The 19,602-nt window shown below is 34.4% G+C and overlaps 2 protein-coding genes across 2 annotated transcripts in view; one reads left to right on the top strand and one right to left on the bottom strand.

Annotated features, from left to right (window-relative positions):
- Positions 1 to 19,602, bottom strand: part of LOC135073754 (tachykinin-like peptides receptor 99D) — a 181,221-nt gene that overhangs the window by 75,799 nt on the left and 85,820 nt on the right. The window lies entirely within an intron of this gene.
- Positions 4,527 to 8,496, top strand: LOC135074109 (uncharacterized). The gene is made up of 2 exons (XM_063968416.1): positions 4,527 to 4,571; positions 7,417 to 8,496. Exon 2 carries the CDS (start codon positions 7,422 to 7,424, stop codon positions 8,289 to 8,291), a length of 870 nt encoding a protein of 289 aa, XP_063824486.1. The 5' UTR covers positions 4,527 to 4,571; positions 7,417 to 7,421; the 3' UTR covers positions 8,292 to 8,496.

Raw genomic sequence — 19,602 nt, 5'->3', positions numbered from 1 at the left:
TGGAACTTTAGTCGAGTAGGTGAGTAAGATAGAAGAATACGAGTAAACATGTTTGTGTTATGGCTAAGAGATAAAATTTTATAATGACAAGCTTTTGCTCACGGCATCGCCCGCGTGAAACACACAACTTTCAACTTGTTTTTAGGCCAGTAGAATTAAACACAAAAATTGATTAAATCGGAAATAATTCCTACAAAAGATTTTATTGTTTTAATGGCTTCATTGGTTGCCCACTAAGACTCTCCTAAGTTTTCGACTTCGACGGAGTTGTGCTTAAGTGGTGGGGGCCCCCGAAAGAGGCATTTTTTCGGTTTTCCGGTTATACCGCGTAAAGGACTTACCCTATCAAAAAGTGGTCTTCATGTCGGTTGAAGGGCACTTAATCCTGCATTGAATAAGACCAAATTCATATGTTTTGGACAAACCGTTCTCGCGCTAAAGTTCGGCAAAGTAGAAAATATACGTATAATTAATGACCCTCTCCACGTCCAATGGCTTGTTACCCACATGCTTCCAAGCCTTGTAAAGGGTCGCCTTATCCAGTGTAACCCTAACAAGGCTCACGAGTTTGATTCGCTTATCCTTGTTCGTCCCAGCCGTTCCTTAACTGCGGTTGCTGCACCTCTTCCTGGCACTCTCCTGAACGACTCTGTGTTACCTAATGTGGCTGCCCCTCTTCCTTGTACCCTCCTGTACGATTTCATTGCTTAGCCATATGCCTGGTCCAAGGTTCGACGCCACAAAATCAACTTCGTACGAGTGAAAATAGTTTAAATACTATTTCCCGTGCTTGCAACATTTTTCTTTACTGCTTCGCCTCTATTAGTCGTAGAGTGATTGTATATATCCTATAGCCTTCCTCAATGTATGAGCTATTCAACACAAAAATAATGATTTCAATCAAACTAGTAATTCTTAAGATTAGCGCGTTCAAACAAACAAACAAAAAACTCTTCAGCGTTTTAATATGAACTTGTTGTTGTTGATTTTTGGCGTCGAACCTTAGACCAGGCATACGGCTAGGCAACGTAGTCATGCAGGAGGATACAAGGAAGAGGGGCAGCCACAGTAGGTAACACAGAGTCGTTCAGGTGAGTGCCAGGAAGAGGTGCAGCAACCGCAGTTAAGGAACGGCTGGGACGAACGAGGATAGACGCATCAAGCTCGTAAGCCTTGATAGGGTTACACTGGTTGAGGTGGCCCTTTTCAAGACTTGGAAGCCTGTGGGTAACAAACCATTGGACGTGGAGAGGGTCATTAATTATACGTATATTTTCTACTTTGCCGAACTTTAGCGCGAGAACGGTTTGTCCAAAACATATAAATTTGATCTTATTCAATGCAGGATTAAGTGCCCTTCAACCGACATGAAGACCACTTTTTGATAGGGTAAGTCCTTTACGCGGTATAACCGGAAAACCGAAAAAATGCCTCTTTCGGGGGCCCCACCACTTAAGCACAACTCCGTCGAAGTCGAAAACTTAGGAGAGTCTTAATGGGCAACCAATGAAGCCATTAAAACAATAAAATCTTTTGTAGGAATTATTTCCGATTTAAAAGCTAATTCTACTGGACTATTTACCCTTTTAAGAGAGAGTTTCGTAAAATCAATTTTTAGCGGATGTCTAAAGACTGGTCCGTGAGCACGTAGAATTTTAACGCGCGTAATTATGTTGCTGTCGCACTCGCACACTCACTGCGGGCGCCCGTCGCACAGTCGCGAGAGCAATATAATTACGCGCGAGCGATAAGGATGGGTAGCTTGGGGTCATTGGACAAAATTCTACGTGCTCACGGACCAGGCTTTACACCCTATAAGGAATCTACCTGCCACATTTCAAGTTTTTAGGTATCATAGTTTCTGAGATTTCGTGATTAATCATCATCATCATCATCATTATTTTAGCCTTAGGACGTCCACTGCTGAACATAGGCCTCCGCCAATGGCTTGCACAGAGGCTGGTTGGTAGCGGCCTGCATCCAGCACCTTCCTGCTACCTTTATGAAGTCGTCGGTCCACCTTGTGGGTGGACGTGATTAATCAATGAGTGGTATTTCGCGTTTATAAATATAGATAGGTAATGCTCCATAATCAAGAGCAACGCTTTCATAACGTACCTCTTTTATAGCGTGATAACAGATGGAAATAGAGGTAATAACACTTCATAGGCCCTTTCCATACCTAGTGAAAGGGACTGGTGCTGTGAGTGGTTAGATAAGCTTCTACAAAGAAGTTCTCAGTTTGAGTTGTAGGTACCACCTAACTTTAACCGTAACTGTAACGATAGCCGGTGTTTTTTGTATGAAGATTGACAGACTTGATGGTTGTTAGTTAAAGTATATGGTGTAACCTAGGCTTGTAAACGTTTATTTGAAAACGTTAACTTTCTTATACCTAAAGACAAAAAATTGGTAACAATAATCTATCTATCTATATAAATAAAAATTAATTGCTGTTCGTTAGTCTGATTAAAACTCGAGAACGGCTGGGCCGATTGAGCTGATTTTGGTTTTAAAATGTTTGTCGTAGTCCAGGGTAGGTCTAAACGGTGAACAAATAAGGAAAAATTGCGATGGCTTATTTATTGCCTTTAAGGCGGAACAGAGTTCGCCGGGTCAGCTGGTCCGTAAATGTAATTTTTGTGCACCAGTGCTTTTGTCGACAACGTTTAATAATTTTGTATGTAAAACTAGTGAAATCAGTAGTTGCGCAGTTTAAAACAATTCTCGGATGTTCCGCTAACGAGTTTAATGGACAGAATATTTCTACTACTGCCAGGCCTATTCATCTCCGCGAGTTTACATCGAAAACAAAACACCTACGATAGCCCACCTACAGGATACTATTCGACAAGGCCTCACATACGAGCGAACATTGACTCACGCACGCGTATTCTTGTGTATGATGGAAGAAAATAAAGAAAATGGTGTACTAAATATTGTGCAGTATTTAACTGCCCGAATAATAATAAGAACACAGAATGTACTTTTTTAAGTTGCCTCAAGACACTGAGAGGTAAATAATTAGTTAATATTATTCATGATAATTCATGCTAAATCTTGTATTTCCTCCGCCATTTTCCGCAGTTTGGCACCTCACGTCACATCATTTTACCGAAGTCAGCCCTGTAGCTTCGGCGCAGTGCCGATCACTGACGTTTGTCAACAAAATGGTGCTTGACTCTTGAGACAGGCTAAATTACACCATATTGTTAATGACATTGAGCATACATTTTTTTAAATACCTTCGCGAAGTAAAACTTCTGTACGTAGTACTTATTATTATTCTGTGCTACTGCTTTAAATATTGCAATTTCCATTTGTTATTTTAGAGCGAAATCTATGTTCAGATTTGAACCGATAAAACCGATAAGATCCCATTAAAACATTGTAATAAATGGTTGTAACTAAAGGTCATAGCACACTTTGTCGCAACACCGTATCGCCTTTCGTAAGTTTCGTCGTAAGGTGAGGCGTTTACGTTACGGTGCGGATAAGTATGCGTTGCAGTAACTTGCAGTACGAAGTTTCATACAAGAAAGTGACCTCCTCGAGTTGATACGGCTACGATCCGTTCCCAGGTTGATGTGTGCTTCCTTAAGTTTCGCAATCGTTTGTTGTCGAAAGTTGTAAGATATTATTGATAGAGTCACGTAGAGTAGGTAGGTACTGTGTCTATTTAGAGACACTTGGGCCTACCTAAATACTTTTTACTTGCCATCAACAAAGTACGCGATAGAACTTCATTCAAGCAAATACAAATTTATCCGTATTATTTGACTTAATTCTATGATCTGATGACAGCGCACCTAGAATCCATTTATCCATTTTGTATTGATGCGATCTGACCGTGCGGGCTTGAGCAAATAGCGCAAATCGCGCCGTTCGTTTGATATATCTTACCAAGAATGGTCTAAGTCGTAAGAGGCGACTAAGGGACTACACATCAAACAGAGAACGGGCAGCAGCGCTCTCTGAAAAACACCAATCTTTTAAACTGCGATTCTCCAACCCGCCTGCCAAGCGTGGGGATTATGGCAAAACCCTCCAATATAATAGAGTAAATAAAATATAATAGAGTTAATTATCAGATCTCTTGTGGCCGTAATAATATTCTATGATGTACGATTCTACTGGTGAAAGAATTTTCAAAATGGATCTAGTAGCTTCGGAGCAAATTCAATACAAAGAAACAAACAATCAATCTTTTCTCTTTAAATTGTATTACTGTAGGTAGATAGGTAAAAGTTATTTCTAGAATATTCAACTCTAAAAAACACACAGCAAAAATATTGTAATCTATTTATTTGCTAAGTATGTATAAGGTCAGGACTTTAGATACAAAGACGTTAAGGCTGAGTTGTACCGTCTTACTTTTACCGTAACTATGACAATAACCGATGTTTTTTGTATAGAGTTTGACCGATTTCTGACGTTTGTTAAAGTTAAAATAAGATGGTGCAACTCAGCCTTAGTGTTAACTCGATAACGTTTATACATACCTAAGTATAAACACGTTAATTCGAGTCTTAATTAGTAGGTAACTCATTCTAGTGAGATATCTCGGAGAGGTGAGTCGATTGATATTATTATTTATGTAAAAATCTATAACTGTGTGACGGCTGTAAAGGGTTTTTTAGGGTTCCGTAGTCCTGTCAAGGAACCCTTATAGTTTCGATATGTCTGTCTGTCTGTCTCCCCGAGGTTTTGCTTGGAAGCTGTTGGTACTAGAGAGCTGTAATTTTGAGGAGATATGTATATGAATCACGCCGACAAAACGGTAAAATAAAATTTTGAAAAAAAATTTTTTTGGGTAGCTCCTCTACATGTAAAGTGGGGTGATATTTTTTTCCATCTTCTACCCCATCGAGTCGTATCGTTGGATAGGTCTTTTAAAATGGCTTCGAGGTTTCTAAGACTATTTTTCCATTAAGGGATCTGTTTGAAAATTATTAATGTTAAAAGTGCCAATTTTTGTTCGAGTAGGGCGTCCTCTAAAATCTAAACTGTTGGCTTGAAAAATCTGGAAAAATTCGTAATAATACGGCTTTTCATGAACTTTCAAGGAAAACTATAACAGTTGTTCTGAAATATAATTATTGTGTTAACGACGGACAACTACGGAACCCTACACTGCGAGTGGCACGACACGCACTTGGCCATTTTTTTATTTATGCAGGACATCGTAGGTATTTGACCGCAATCGTACCTGGTGTTAAGTAAGATGCAGTCTAGGATGGTACATATCTGCCCTGTATGGATCTCTTCGTAAAACAATAACGTCGGAACTAATTGACGTAGAGTAATCAATTTAAATTCGTTTTGTAGAATAGCTCAAATGGTTTTTCTCGTATTTTAAAATAACTGAAAATGAAGTGAAAAAGTCATGTTTTTTTACTGAAATCCATTCTTAAAATGTATGGGGCTTGTGTCTGTTTTCTACTTCTAATAATAGATAATTTTGTCAGCTAATAAACAGGGTGACTGGTAATTAGTGGCGAAGCTGTAAAGGGGAGGTAGTCTAGGGTTATTCTGACAGATATCACTATAGATCTACCGTACTTATTTATGTTTTTAGTTTAGCAGTTTTTGCATAAAACAATGACAGTTACGAAGATTTAACAATAAAATAAATATTTATTATTTAGAATTATCTTTGTTGCAAAACAAAACAAAATAGGCCAAAATCATTTTTAGGAATATCTTGGAAAGGGTTAAATAAGGACGGTAGGTCTCATGGTGATATCTGTCAGAATAACCCTAGACTACCTCTCCTTAACAGCTCCGCCACTAATTACCAGTCACCCTGAATACTCGTATTCATTTCAATTTCTGTCCGGTTGGAAATCGAACAGGTTAACTCTCGGCATAGTAGTCTGTTTCAAACCACTACACCAAAGGGCAGATGGAATATCGATTTAGTTTTACTTTGCGGTAGCATAACACTAGAAGTGCCGATGATTACGACCCCCCTAAAAGCGCCGCTGGGTCAATTTTGTCCCAGCATGTATTTTGTAACATTTTTTAGTTTCAGGCATGAATATTATGGTTAAAATTATTTGTAGTATCCTTAAAAAAAAGTTTATCTATGTGGTTAAAACAATATGTACTTATTTCTTTAAAAATATAAATGTATTCAATTTCAATTTGGAATTATTAAAATTTAGATATTTTTGGTTTCATTTAAAAATTGTCACATATTACGTGGTGGTATACTGTATTAAAATTATGAAATTACTACTTTAACTAGTCATTATTATTTTTAAAGAAAAAATAAATATTTTAAAAATAATAGTGCACATTTTGCACAAAGTTTTTTTGTATGGTTTTTTGTCTATCTGGTGTACTATGTGTTTAGGAATTTCTATAGGTATGGTTATTTTTCTGTTATCTGTACACAAACAATGAAGTTTTTGACCAATTACAATGAAAAGTATGTACGTTTAATCTTCAAAATTTTATAAGTCACACATTTTAAAAATGTATCAAATCATTCAATGTATGAACTGGCTTATGTCTAGAGGCCATCTTCCTACTAATAATATAAATGTAAAAGTTAATAAATATTGATGAATTGAAGGATGGATGGACTGATGAATGGATAGGATGGATGAATAGGTGGATATATGCCTGGAACTTGAACTAAGTGAGTATGGATTCATGGTTAGATCGATGGATGTTTTTTCACTCTTTTACGCAAAAAATACTAAGCCGATCTTAATAAAACATTGCAACTTTATTGTTAATACTTCAGAATAACATAATATAGGCTATAATTTAGAATAATATTCAGTTATTTGGTCAAAAAGCAACGATAAGTGTCAAGAAATTAGGTCTTTCTATGATAAACTTAATTTCTCACGGGTGAAGTCACAGGCAAAAACTAGTACAATATATTTACATTTCTGCATTGTCACGAGTCACCTAAACTCTCCTCACCTCTCCACTTTCGTATCTCCTCGAAAAAAGGACTCTTCATCGAATTATTGTGGCAAATACCAGGGTGGGACAAAATTGACCCAGTGGCGCTTCTAGGTAAAACCGATTTTAAAAAATTTTCTATTAATGTTATATTATCAAAAACATTAAAAAATGATAAAATTCAATAAATCAGAAAAAGTCAAAAAGTTTCATGGACTTTCGTTGAAAAATAAAAAAGTTAGAGCTGATCAAACTCGCGAGTGGGACAAAAATGGGACGGCGGCCTTTCTAGTGATAAAGAAGCTTTTATCAAATTCAAATAATTTATTCAGTCATACATATGTACTCCTCCTTCTAGGGCACTTATACACGTCCCAAATATAGCTTGCCCTACCATATCAATGTTGATATACCTTACGATACTCAATATTCTACTCACCAGCACACCAATTTATTAAAAAACACAATTAATCTCACTCACTCATTCTTTTTCAGGCACTATGAATACCTTGGCCACCTTTACGACACTTCTTCTGATCGGGTTGGCGTCCACCAACTTATTCTCAGAGGAATCCGTCACTTACACCGGGGAGAAAGATATCACCAAATTAGTCGTCATATTCATAAGAGAACCGTTTAAAGACGGTGAAGCGACCTCCGCTTACGAAAAAATCCATGTCTTCTTCATCGAAGAAGGAAAAGGCCTCTTTGTCTTGAAGAACAAACAAATAACTAATCTGCTCGAGAATGGTAACGACATCTCCACGACCTATGACATAAACAACACACAATTATACTTCGCAGCTTCCGATGGCATCTACAGCTTCAACAACCAAGAGAACAAAGCTGAAAAATACGGAACATTGACTGACAACACTGTTGCCGTCGCTAAGTATTGGGGCACCAATGATTTATACATTCTAACAACAGATAATGTTGTATACAAAGTCACTGAGGATGGCACTAAAAAGGAAGAGATAACCAATGTAAAGGATGCCCAACAAATTGTGTTGGACTCGGCTAATAATTTGTACTTCGTGGATAGTAAGAAACACGTCTATGTTAGACTTGATGTAGACGGTACTGTAATGAGCATTATAGGTCTACCAGCAAATCCTAATGTACAGATTATGAGGGCACCAGAAATTATAAAGGAGGCTGTTGCAGTCATGGGTGGTAAAAAAAATTATTTTGCATTCGCAAATGGCACATCTAGAGCAGACTCAATTTTAGACAAGCATCCAATTTTCGCCGTCATTGTGAACGAGACGAGTGCCTTACTATATGCGAGTCAAAACAACAAAATTTATGAGTACGTGCAGGACATGCTTCCTATCGTGTACGACAGCATGCAGGATGATATGTTATAATTTTTGTCCATTAATCAAAACAATTTTGCAGCGTAATCCGACAGCTGTCTGCTTTCATTTGGTACTATACGACGTTTCCTTACATATCCCTTCTTGATGGGCCTGTGGGACCTGGGATTTTCGATATTGTTGGGCACGAATTACGTCTCAGTGGCCCCTCATAGGTCACTTATCTCAGTTATTTATCGTGTTAGGGCAATACATATATCGACGGGTCCGTAGAACGAACACGTATGTTACTATAAGACGAATTATAGTTTTTTGATCAAATGTAATAAGTATCACAGTAGCTATATATATGTGTAATTATTTTTTAAATATCATTTTTACTTTATGAAATAACTAATTGAACATCACCTTATCTGAAATATATTCCGACGAACAATCTCGTAACATCAGACACGAGTTTGTACTCCGCAGTGACGGTCGATTTTGGAGGTTAAAACTATTTCTTTATTCTGAGTCATATTAATGATAAAAAGTGTAAATTCAGTGTCACAGTATATGTTTTACAATGTCTGCATCATCAAGAAAGAAAATAATTTTAGCTTTACCGCTACAAATGGATAAAAATGATTGTTGTGATACTACTTCAAACGAAAATAACAATAAAGCAAATAATAATCTGGGTTAGTACATGTATAATATTTTCAAGTCAGACGCTTTTTAAAGATAGGCTAGGTGTTTTTTACATTTTGTTTAATATTGCAAGAAAAATACGACACACATTAAAATTGCCGACGTATGTGACTAAAATATTTTGTTCTACGATAACTGAAAAAAATGTGTTTCTGTATTATTTGAAGTAGTAATTTAATTCTTAAGAAAATCCACAAAAGAACAACTCGTTTCGATAAAAAATAAATTTACCTTCTTATTTTCACTTAGGTTGTTGTTCAGCCAAAATTATCCTAAAACTTTTAAACGCATGTGCACATACGATGTTGTTCAACGTAAATTTAACAAAAAAATATAGTCGTATGTGATAATACGATTTTGTTCTTTGTAAAAACGTTTACATGAGACTTTGTTCTAAACAAAAAACAGCATTAAACACAATTAAAAGGTTTTTTTTACTGGTAATAGGATAGCGCTTAAAGTAAGGTAATACAATTTAGAACTTACATTGGATAATATTTGACTATAATACAGAATCTACATACACACGAGACATCCATACTAGCTCCCCGTTACCATCGGAAACCCACGCCCTCATAGAGCGCTCGTCTCACTCCAAAACAATTTATACTCCCGATGAATGGCGCCTGCTTGTACGATGGGCAAAAACAGATGGTGAACAATATTTAGTCAAAGATATGGTGCAGGAAAACTTCTTTAACTTTAAAACTCATGTGAATGACAAAGTATGGAACAAAATATTAATAAACAAAAGATCATATTGTGGACTAAAATTAAAGAAGTATTAGTTGATAAATCTGAACCAAATACCTAAATTGTACTTTAAGTATGCTTTAAATGAAGAATCTTACGAATGCTTAGTTATACGGAACGATATAAGAAACTCATCTTTAATACCTGTCTTGGAACGTGCTTACTCTTCACCACTCAAATTAACAAAAGATAAATATAATGATCTAGATAGCATGTGCAAAACGGGTATTATAAATGCTACTAATGCAGTATTTTTTAGATCTTTACCCTACAAATCTAGCAATGCAAATGATGACGACTTGAGTAGTGAAATTGATGAGTATATCGACGGGTCCGTAGAACGAACACGTATGTTACTATAAGACGAATTACAGTTTTTTGATCAAATGTAATAAGTATCACAGTAGCTATATATATGTGTAATTATTTTTTAAATATCATTTTTACTTTATGAAATAACTAATTGAACATCACCTTATCTGAAATATATTCCGACGAACAATCTCGTAACATCAGACACGAGTTTGTACTCCGCAGTGACGGTCGATTTTGGAAGTTAAAACTATTTCTTTATTCTGAGTCATATTAATGATAAAAAGTGTAAATTCAGTGTCACAGTATATGTTTTACGATGTCTGCATCATCAAGAAAGAAAATAATTTTAGATTTACCGCTACAAATGGATAAAAATGATTGTTGTGATACTACTTCAAACGAAAATAACAATAAAGCAAATAATAATCTGGGCAAGTACTTGTATAATATTTTCAAGTCAGACGCTTTTTAAAGATAGGCTAGGTGTTTTTTACATTTTGTTTAATATTGCAAGAAAAATACGACACACATTAAAATTGCCGACGTATGTGACTAAAATATTTTGTTCTACGATAACTGAAAAAAATGTGTTTCTGTATTATTTGAAGTAGTAATTTAATTCTTAAGAAAATCCACAAAAGAACAACTCGTTTCGATAAAAAATAAATTTACCTTCTTATTTTCACTTAGGTTGTTGTTCAGCCAAAATTATCCTAAAACTTTTAAACGCATGTGCACATACGATGTTGTTCAACGTAAATTTAACAAAAAAATATAGTCGTATGTGATAATACGATTTTGTTCTTTGTAAAAACGTTTACATGAGACTTTGTTCTAAACAAAAAACAGCATTAAACACAATTAAAAGGTTTTTTTACTGGTAATAGGATAGCGCTTAAAGTAAGGTAATACAATTTAGAACTTACATTGGATAATATTTGACTATAATACAGAATCTACATACACACGAGATATCCATACTAGCTCCCCGTTACCGTCAGAAACCCACGCCCTCATAGAGCGCTCGTCTCACTCCAAAACAATTTATACTCCCGATGAATGGCGCCTGCTTGTACGATGGGCAAAAACAGATGGTGAACCATATTTAGTCAAAGATATGGTGCAGGAAAACTTCTTTGACTTTAAAACTCATGTGAATGACAAAAAATTAATAAAACAAAAGATCATATTGTGGACTAAAATTAAAGAAGTTTTAGTTGATAAATCTGAACCAAATAAATTGTACTTTAAGTATGCTTTAAATGAAGAATCTTACGAATGCTTAGTTATACGGAACGATACAAGAAACTCATCTTTAATACCTGTCTTGGAACGTGCTTACTTTCACCACTCAAATTAACAAAAGATAAATATAATGATCTAGATAGCATGTGCAAAAAACGGGTGTTATAAATGCTACTAATGCAGTATTTTTTAGATCTTTACCCTACAAATCTAGCAATGCAAATGATGACGACTTGAGTAGTGAAATTGATGAGTATATAATACACTAATTAACTTTTTTTTATAAAAGAAACAGGTAAATAAATACGTAATTGTTGATTAGGTACCTAACAAATTAGTAGAGTAAAATAAATAAGCAGAGAGGTTAGTAAATTAGTGATTATAAGCAATGATTAAAATACAATTTAAAAAAAACTACTACTAGATAATAATTTCGTTGTTATAAGTTTTAGTGATGACGTTATAATGTGATTATGTTGAACTTCATTAAACTATTTATTTAGTTTCAGTCAGACATACAAAATGAATGTTGTTACAAAGCCTGTACGAACATTCATTTTTAATATTTGATTGTAAATAAGTAAATAGTTTTATGAAGTTCATTAATTATTTTAGACTAACGCTATTTGTATGGAAAACAGGCCCAAAGACGGGGTTCTTAATGTTTAAACGTAAAAGAACAAATTTATTTTGATACTAGAAACTTTTTGTTTTGTTTAACATTTTATAAGGGATTTTTAGGGATGAAAAACATAATTTTATTTCTACCGAATGTTATTTGTCGATATATTTACCACGGATAAGTCAACTTTTTTCCACTTTGGAAGCGTCTGTCACGCAAATTATTCGGTTTAGAAAAAAAATATTTTAGAAACCTCGATAACATTTTTGAAGACCTATTCATAGATACCCCACACGTATGTGTTTGATAAAAAAAATTTTTGAGTTTCAGTTCTAAGTATGGGGACTATGGGGAGCCCCCAATATTTATTTTTATTTTTTTATTTTTGCATCAAAATCTTAATGCGGTTCACAGAATACATCTACCTACCAAGTTTCAACAGTAAAGCTCTTATAGTTTCGGAAAAAAAAAGGCTGTGACATACGGACGGACAGACGGACAGACAGACAGACATGACGAATCTATAAGGGTTCCGTTTTTTGCCATTTGGCTACGGAACCCTAAAAATGATTGTCTAAAATAGTTTTCCTTTTACCATCTACATTTAGATACGATAACGGTACCTAGATTTAACACATACGACTTTGGTATTGAGCTAATATCGATGTACATAGTCTCTTGTACACATACTACTTTTTGTGACTATAAAGATTCCATAAAACAAAGTCGCATATGTAGTTAAGTCTGAGTTTATTCCAGAAAACAAAGTCTTACTGTTACATAAGAATCAATTTTAAATAAAATACATATTTAAAACAAAACACTACACAGCAAAAACAAGTAAACAAAAGAAGCAAATACTTTTTACTATAATTTACTTCAAATTATGATGTTCTGATACGTAATTCACATGCGTAACTTTAATGCTTCCTACTGCAACTAGACAACTTTGAAGATACGACTTTGTTCTTGGGACCCGTCGATATAATACACTAATTAACTTTTTTTTATAAAAGAAACAGGTAAATAAATACGTAATTGTTGATTACCTAACAAATTAGTAGAGTAAAATAAATAAGCAGAGGTTAGTAAATTAGTGATTATAAGCAATGATTAAAATACAATTAAAAAAAAACTACTACTAGATAATAAATTCGTTGTTATAAGGTTTAGTGATGACGTTATAATGTGATTATGTTGAACTTCATTAAACTATTTATTTAGTTTCAGTCAGACATAAAAAATGAATGTTGTTACAAAGCCTGTACGAACATTCATTTTTAATATTTGATTGTAAATAAGTAAATAGTTTTACGAAGTTCATTAATTATTTTAGACTAACGCTATTTGTATGGAAAACAGGCCCAAAGACGGTTCTTAATGTTTAAACGTAAAAGAACAAATTTATTTTGATACTAGAAACTTTTTGTTTTGTTTAACATTTTATAAGGGATTTTTAGGGATGAAAAACATAATTTTATTTCTACCGAATGTTATTTGTCGATAATATATTTACCACGGATAAGTCAACTTTTTTCCACTTTGGAAGCGTCTGTCACGCAAACTATTCGGTTTAGAAAAAAAATATTTTAGAAACCTCGATAACATTTTTGAAGACCTATCCATAGATACCCCACACGTATGTGTTTGATAAAAAAAATGTTTGAGTTTCAGTTCTAAGTATGGGGACTATGGGGAGCCCCCAATATTTATTATTATTTTTTTATTTTTGCATCAAAATCTTAATGCGGTTCACAGAATACATCTACCTACCAAGTTTCAACAGCAAAGCTCTTATAGTTTCGGAAAAAAAAGGCTGTGACATACGGACGGACAGACGGACAGACAGACAGACATGACGAATCTATAAGGGTTCCGTTTTTTTCCATTTGGCTACGGAACCCTAAAAATGATTGTCTAAAATAGTTTTCCTTTTACCATCTACATTTAGATACGATAACGGTACCTAGATTTAACACATACGACTTTGGTATTGAGCCAATATCGATGTACATAGTCTCTTGTACACATACTACTTTTTGTGACTATAAAGATTCCGTAAAACAAAGTCGCATATGTAGTTAAGTCTGAGTTTATTCCAGAAAACAAAGTCTTACTGTTACATAAGAATCAATTTTAAATAAAATACATATTTAAAACAAAACACTACACAGCAAAAACAAGTAAACAAAAGAAACAAATACTTTTTACTATAATTTAGTTCAAATTATGATGTTCTGATACGTAATTCACATGCGTAACTTTAATGCTTCCTACTGCAACTAGACAACTTTGAAGATACGACTTTGTTCTTGGGACCCGTCGATATGGTAGTAACGGTTGGAATGTTTTGTGAAATTGAAGAAAATGATATTGAGAACTGTTTATCGATTCCACTCAGTCGTTAAGTGTACAGTCAGTGTCATATAGTTCGCGACACCTAAAGAAAAGGTAAGCTCACGAACTATTTGACGCGGACTGTAGCTAAGTATTATAATATTTCTATTCAATAGATTTAACCTTTGATTTTTTTTAAATATTGAAATCAAACCATTTTGTGAATTTACATGTACTAACCTGTTTACACGATAGGTATAAGGACAAAATCCTTGACAATGAAAATTTTTAAAAGTTTATTTTTACTGTAATTTGGATTATAAACTGCATAGTTCAACAATAGCCAGTTCCAATGGCTTCCAACAAGAGCGTTCCATTGTTAAATTTAAGTAAATAAAAACACACCAACGAATTGAGAACATCCTTTTTGTTGAAGTCGGATAGAAATAAATTGTTTGTGTTTGCATGTAGTGTGTTCCTTCATTCAGCTGTGTCTGTATATGACGTCATCCAATCAATTAAGCTATCTTGAAAGAATTGGGCGATACTGCTTGTTTACACTAACTCAAGTAATAGCAATCGGTGACGTCATACTCTCATAGTATTAGATCTTCATCAAGCTGCTTCTGGAAAATCGTAATCATACTTGAGATAATTTACTTTTAAAAAAAATAAAACCGACTTCAAATGCGTGAACACAAAAAAAAACTAAAAATTAAAAATATTGCGTATAAAAAAGTTCATCCCCAATTTTCCACCCTTGGGGGTGAAATATTTTCTTCAAATTCGCATGAAACCACCCTTTTGATAATACCTATTCAACAAAAATATAATCGTTCAAATTGATTTATAATCGGCGGAGATATTGCGTATAAAAAAGTTCATCCCCAATTTTCCACCCTTGGGGGTTGTTTTTTCTATTATTAAATTTAAATGGGACCACCCTTGAGGTATTACCTATACGCCGAAAAAAGATTTGTTCAAATCGGTTAATAATTGGCGGAGTTATCGCGTAACAAACGTAGAAAAAAAACATACGGGTCGAATTGAGAACCTCCTCCTTTTTTGAAGTCGGTTGAAAACGCATTCACGTCAGTGCCTCTTCTGAGAATATATTTATTTATGAGGATAATATTTGAGATTCCAGGAAAGGAGATCTGTGATGATAACAGTTTATTCAATAAGTAGGTGTTACAGGTGTACAGCTAAAAGATAGTAGAAAACTATGAATTATTTGAAACCACAATGGAAGAGGTACTTAGAAGAGTGTGTAATAGTTCAAAGAAAGTAGTTGTATGTGGAGACTTTAATATTAATATAATAGAAGATTCCTCTCTTTCAATACGGTTTTTAAATTTATTCAAATCTTTTAACTTGTTAAATCTTTTCTCTGAACCAACTAGGGTGACTCCAACATCAGCTACTTGCTTAGACAATATATTCTGTAACTGCTTAGTGCTAGAGAAATCAATAATAAATTTTGTTAATTCTGATCATTGCGGTCAAATAGCGTCATTTCAACACCATTTTGTGCCATCGAGCAAGGAAATAGAATATAGACCAGTCACTGCATCCCAGAAAGACAAATTTAAATCTCAAATATCTAATAAGGTCCCACTTTTGCATTATTTTAACTGTAGTATAAATATTTTATATGAGCAATTATTTGAATTAATTAAAAATGAGTTCAATAAAACTTTTCCTAAGAAAACAATTATTATTAAAAACAATAAAACTAAATTCAGTGACTGGGCTACAGTAGGTATTTATATTAGTAGGAAAAAAATGTTTGAATTATATGGTAGAAAAGCCTATAGTAGCGACCCGGACTTTATAGAATATGTAAAAAAATACTCAAAAGTTTTTAAACAAGTTTGTACTATGGCAAAATCTATTTACATACGTGACAAAATTAAAAACTCTGGCAACAAAATTAAAGCTACTTTCAATTGTATTAATAAAGAAACTTGTAGAATTATATCTCGGGATGACACATTCGCATTAAAAATTGATAATAAGTATATTAAATGCAATGATAAGGTAGCAAACGCATTCGAAGGTTACTTCTCAAATGTACCAATCATAACAACAAGCAATCTTAATTCATGTTCATATCAGGCAATGTCTCTTCTCGAGGGTTGTGTTGATGTTTGCAATAGCCCATTAAAATTTAGACAAATAGACCCCATAGTTATTATAAAAACTTTCAAAGAACTAAATATAAAAAAGACAGAGGATATATGGGGCATATCAACAGACATAATAAAACCCATCATTCCTCTTATAGCTCCCCATTTAGCTCATATCTTTAATGAATGTATTAACGAAGGTCAGTTCCCTACCCTGATGAAACATAGTAAAATCATACCATTATTTAAAGCAGGAGACAAAAGTGACCCATCCAACTTTAGACCTATATCGATACTACCTGCGCTCAGTAAAATATTTGAAAAAATTATTTTCAATCAACTACTGTCTCATTTTAACTTAAATAAACTGTTTCATGAAAAACAATATGGGTTCACAAAAGGGAAAAGTACGACCGATGCAGGGGTTGCTCTTATCAAACACATTTTCGATGCTTGGCAGGAGAAAAAAGATGCTATTGGTGTATTTTGTGACTTATCGAAGGCGTTTAACTGTGTTGATCATCAAACTCTGGTATTTAAGCTAGAACATTATGGCGTATCAGGCAAGGCCTTAAGCCTATTACACTCTTACCTCTCAGACAGATTACAAAAAGTAAATATTCACGGAACTAACTCTTCGGGCGCCCCCCTAAAAATGGGAGTGCCCCAAGGCTCAATACTGGGACCATTGCTCTTTCTGATTTATATAAATGATCTACCTTTTTATTCAAAGGACCTTTGTGAGATAGTATTATTTGCTGATGACACTTCTTTAATTTTTAAAACTGACAGGCGTCAGGAAATATTTGACGACGTGAATAATGCTCTTTCCAAAGTATTAGACTGGTTTACAACTAATAATTTGCTATTAAACGCAAAAAAAACTAAATGTTTAAAATTCACTATGCCTAATGTCAAACAAGTTAATACTAATATTACAGTAAATAATGAACGCATTAAACTGATAAACTCTACTGTCTTTCTAGGTATTACCCTAGACTGTAAATTACAATGGGGCCCCCATATTGCTGCCTTGGCGGGAAGACTTAGTTCAGCTGCCTTTGCGGTGAGAAAGATCAGAAACTTGACTGATGTTGAAACAGCAAGGCTTGTATATTTTAGTTATTTTCATAGTATTATGTCTTATGGTCTTTTACTGTGGGGCTCAGCAGCAGACATAGAATCAATTTTCATTTTACAGAAAAGAGCTGTTCGGGCAATATACGGTCTTAAACCACGTGACTCGCTTAGAGAAGTTTTTAAAGAAATCAAAATATTGACTGTGGCTTCGCAATACATATTTGATAACATTATGTATGTCCGTAAACATATACATTTATTTACTAAGAAAAGTGACGTCCACTCATTTAACACGAGACATAAGAATAAACTTGCTGTTCCATCATTTAGGTTGCATAAGATAGGTAATTCATTCTTGGGACAATGTATTACCATATTTAACAAAATACCACACAACCTTGTCGAATTGCCAATAAACAAATTTAAGATACATATAAAAAATACCCTTATGTCCAAAGGGTACTACAAGGTTCGAGACTATATTGATGACAAGGATGTGTGGTCAGTTCAGTCTGCACATATTTGATGTACTTAAATTTGACTATTCTTACCAAATAGATAATTCCTGGCAATAAGTGGTGACTGAGTTTGTTCCGGCGTTTCTTCTCAGCACTTGCCATATGTTTGTCTCGAAGCGCTGGTAGGGCCCAAAAGATAAGGAGACATGTAAAGTGCCCCATAAGGGCTACCTTTTCTTTTTTTATTATTTTCTATTGACGTTCATAAGTGCCACTTGTGGTCTAAACTGAATAAATATTTTTGATTTTTGATTTTTTTTTTTTTGAAAACTTTAAATAAAGTATGGTAATTATATTGCAACAAAGACTGAATTGTGACGGAATGTCAATCAGTGAATTGATAATTTTTTTTATAAGTGTATCATAAACTATTGGGACATACTTGTAATTTCCAACCAAAAGTAAGTAAACAAACTACAACTTCCTAACACAAGCACAACTGGTTGCTTAATGGGAAGCCCCAAATACTTGTAATGAAAAATGTGTACAAGTTACCGAAATAAACTTTATTTATTTATTTATTTAAACAGCATGGGGCTAAATATTGAATGTTAAATTGAAAAACAAACGATGAAAAAACGACAAATCAAACCAATCCAGCGTCATCTGGTGAACAGAAGCTTTAGCTCCATTGACAACACAAAGTCAAAGCTCGTAAACCCATTAGCAAAGACGGACTAATCTTATGGAGAGCTTTTAAAAAGCTTTCCTTATTTAACTTGCGTCTAAAACTAATTGTTTTCAACTAAGCTTCCATCTACTTACGATCCGATTAACTGCTAAAGCCTAGTCCGTGAGCACGTAGAATTTTGTCCAATGACCTCAAGCTACCCATCCTTATCGCTCGCGCGTAATTATGTTGCTGTCGCGCTCGCACACTCACTGCGGGCGCCCGTCGCACTGTCGACAAAATTCTACGTGCTCACGGACCAGGCTTAAGCAAAGTTGAAAATAACGAGTTATAAACTTACAAATCCTAGATTCAATTTGGAAATTGAATCCATTGTCGATACAACGCTTTGTTCAGAAATAGTGGGACAAAAAATGCGCACTAAGCTTTGCTAGGCCTAATGACATCCAATTTGGGTTATTCTAAGTCCACTGTTTTTATAACGAACTTTGACAGACTCTCTGTTGAGTGGTAGGAGTACCTAGGTCTCCTTTGATAAGATACACAAAGGTTCAAAATATTGTAGCTTCATAATCTTGTTTTAAGTTTTTTTTTTTTTTTTCAAAATAACTCAAATTTAATTTAATTTAAAAGTATTGAAATTTCTCAGCCAAATGACGTCCACCACTGCTGGACAAAGGCGACCATAACGACCGGTCCTGCACTATCTGCATGGGGGCTCTTCCCATTTGGCTGAAACGATTGAAATAAATAAATAAATAAATAATAATAATAAATAATAAATAATAAATCTTTGGACAATCACACAGCGCCAGCTAGCCCCAAAGTAAGCAAGTTAATGCTTGTGTTATGGGTGCTAGCTTAACGGATATACTACTTATATACTTTTTTTTTAAATACATACATATTATACATAGTAACACCCAGACCCGTCACAGAAATTAAAATTCATCATTTCAATTTCTGCCCGGCCGGGAATCGAACCCGGGACCTCTCGGCATAGTAGTCCGCTCTGAACCACTACACCAAACGGCCGACAAAC

This window comes from Ostrinia nubilalis, chromosome 8 (assembly GCF_963855985.1).
Source record: "Ostrinia nubilalis chromosome 8, ilOstNubi1.1, whole genome shotgun sequence".
NCBI lineage: Eukaryota > Metazoa > Arthropoda > Insecta > Lepidoptera > Crambidae > Ostrinia > Ostrinia nubilalis.
The sequence above is the reverse complement of the archived record's forward strand: the minus strand, read 5'-3'. Positions and strand labels throughout refer to the sequence as shown.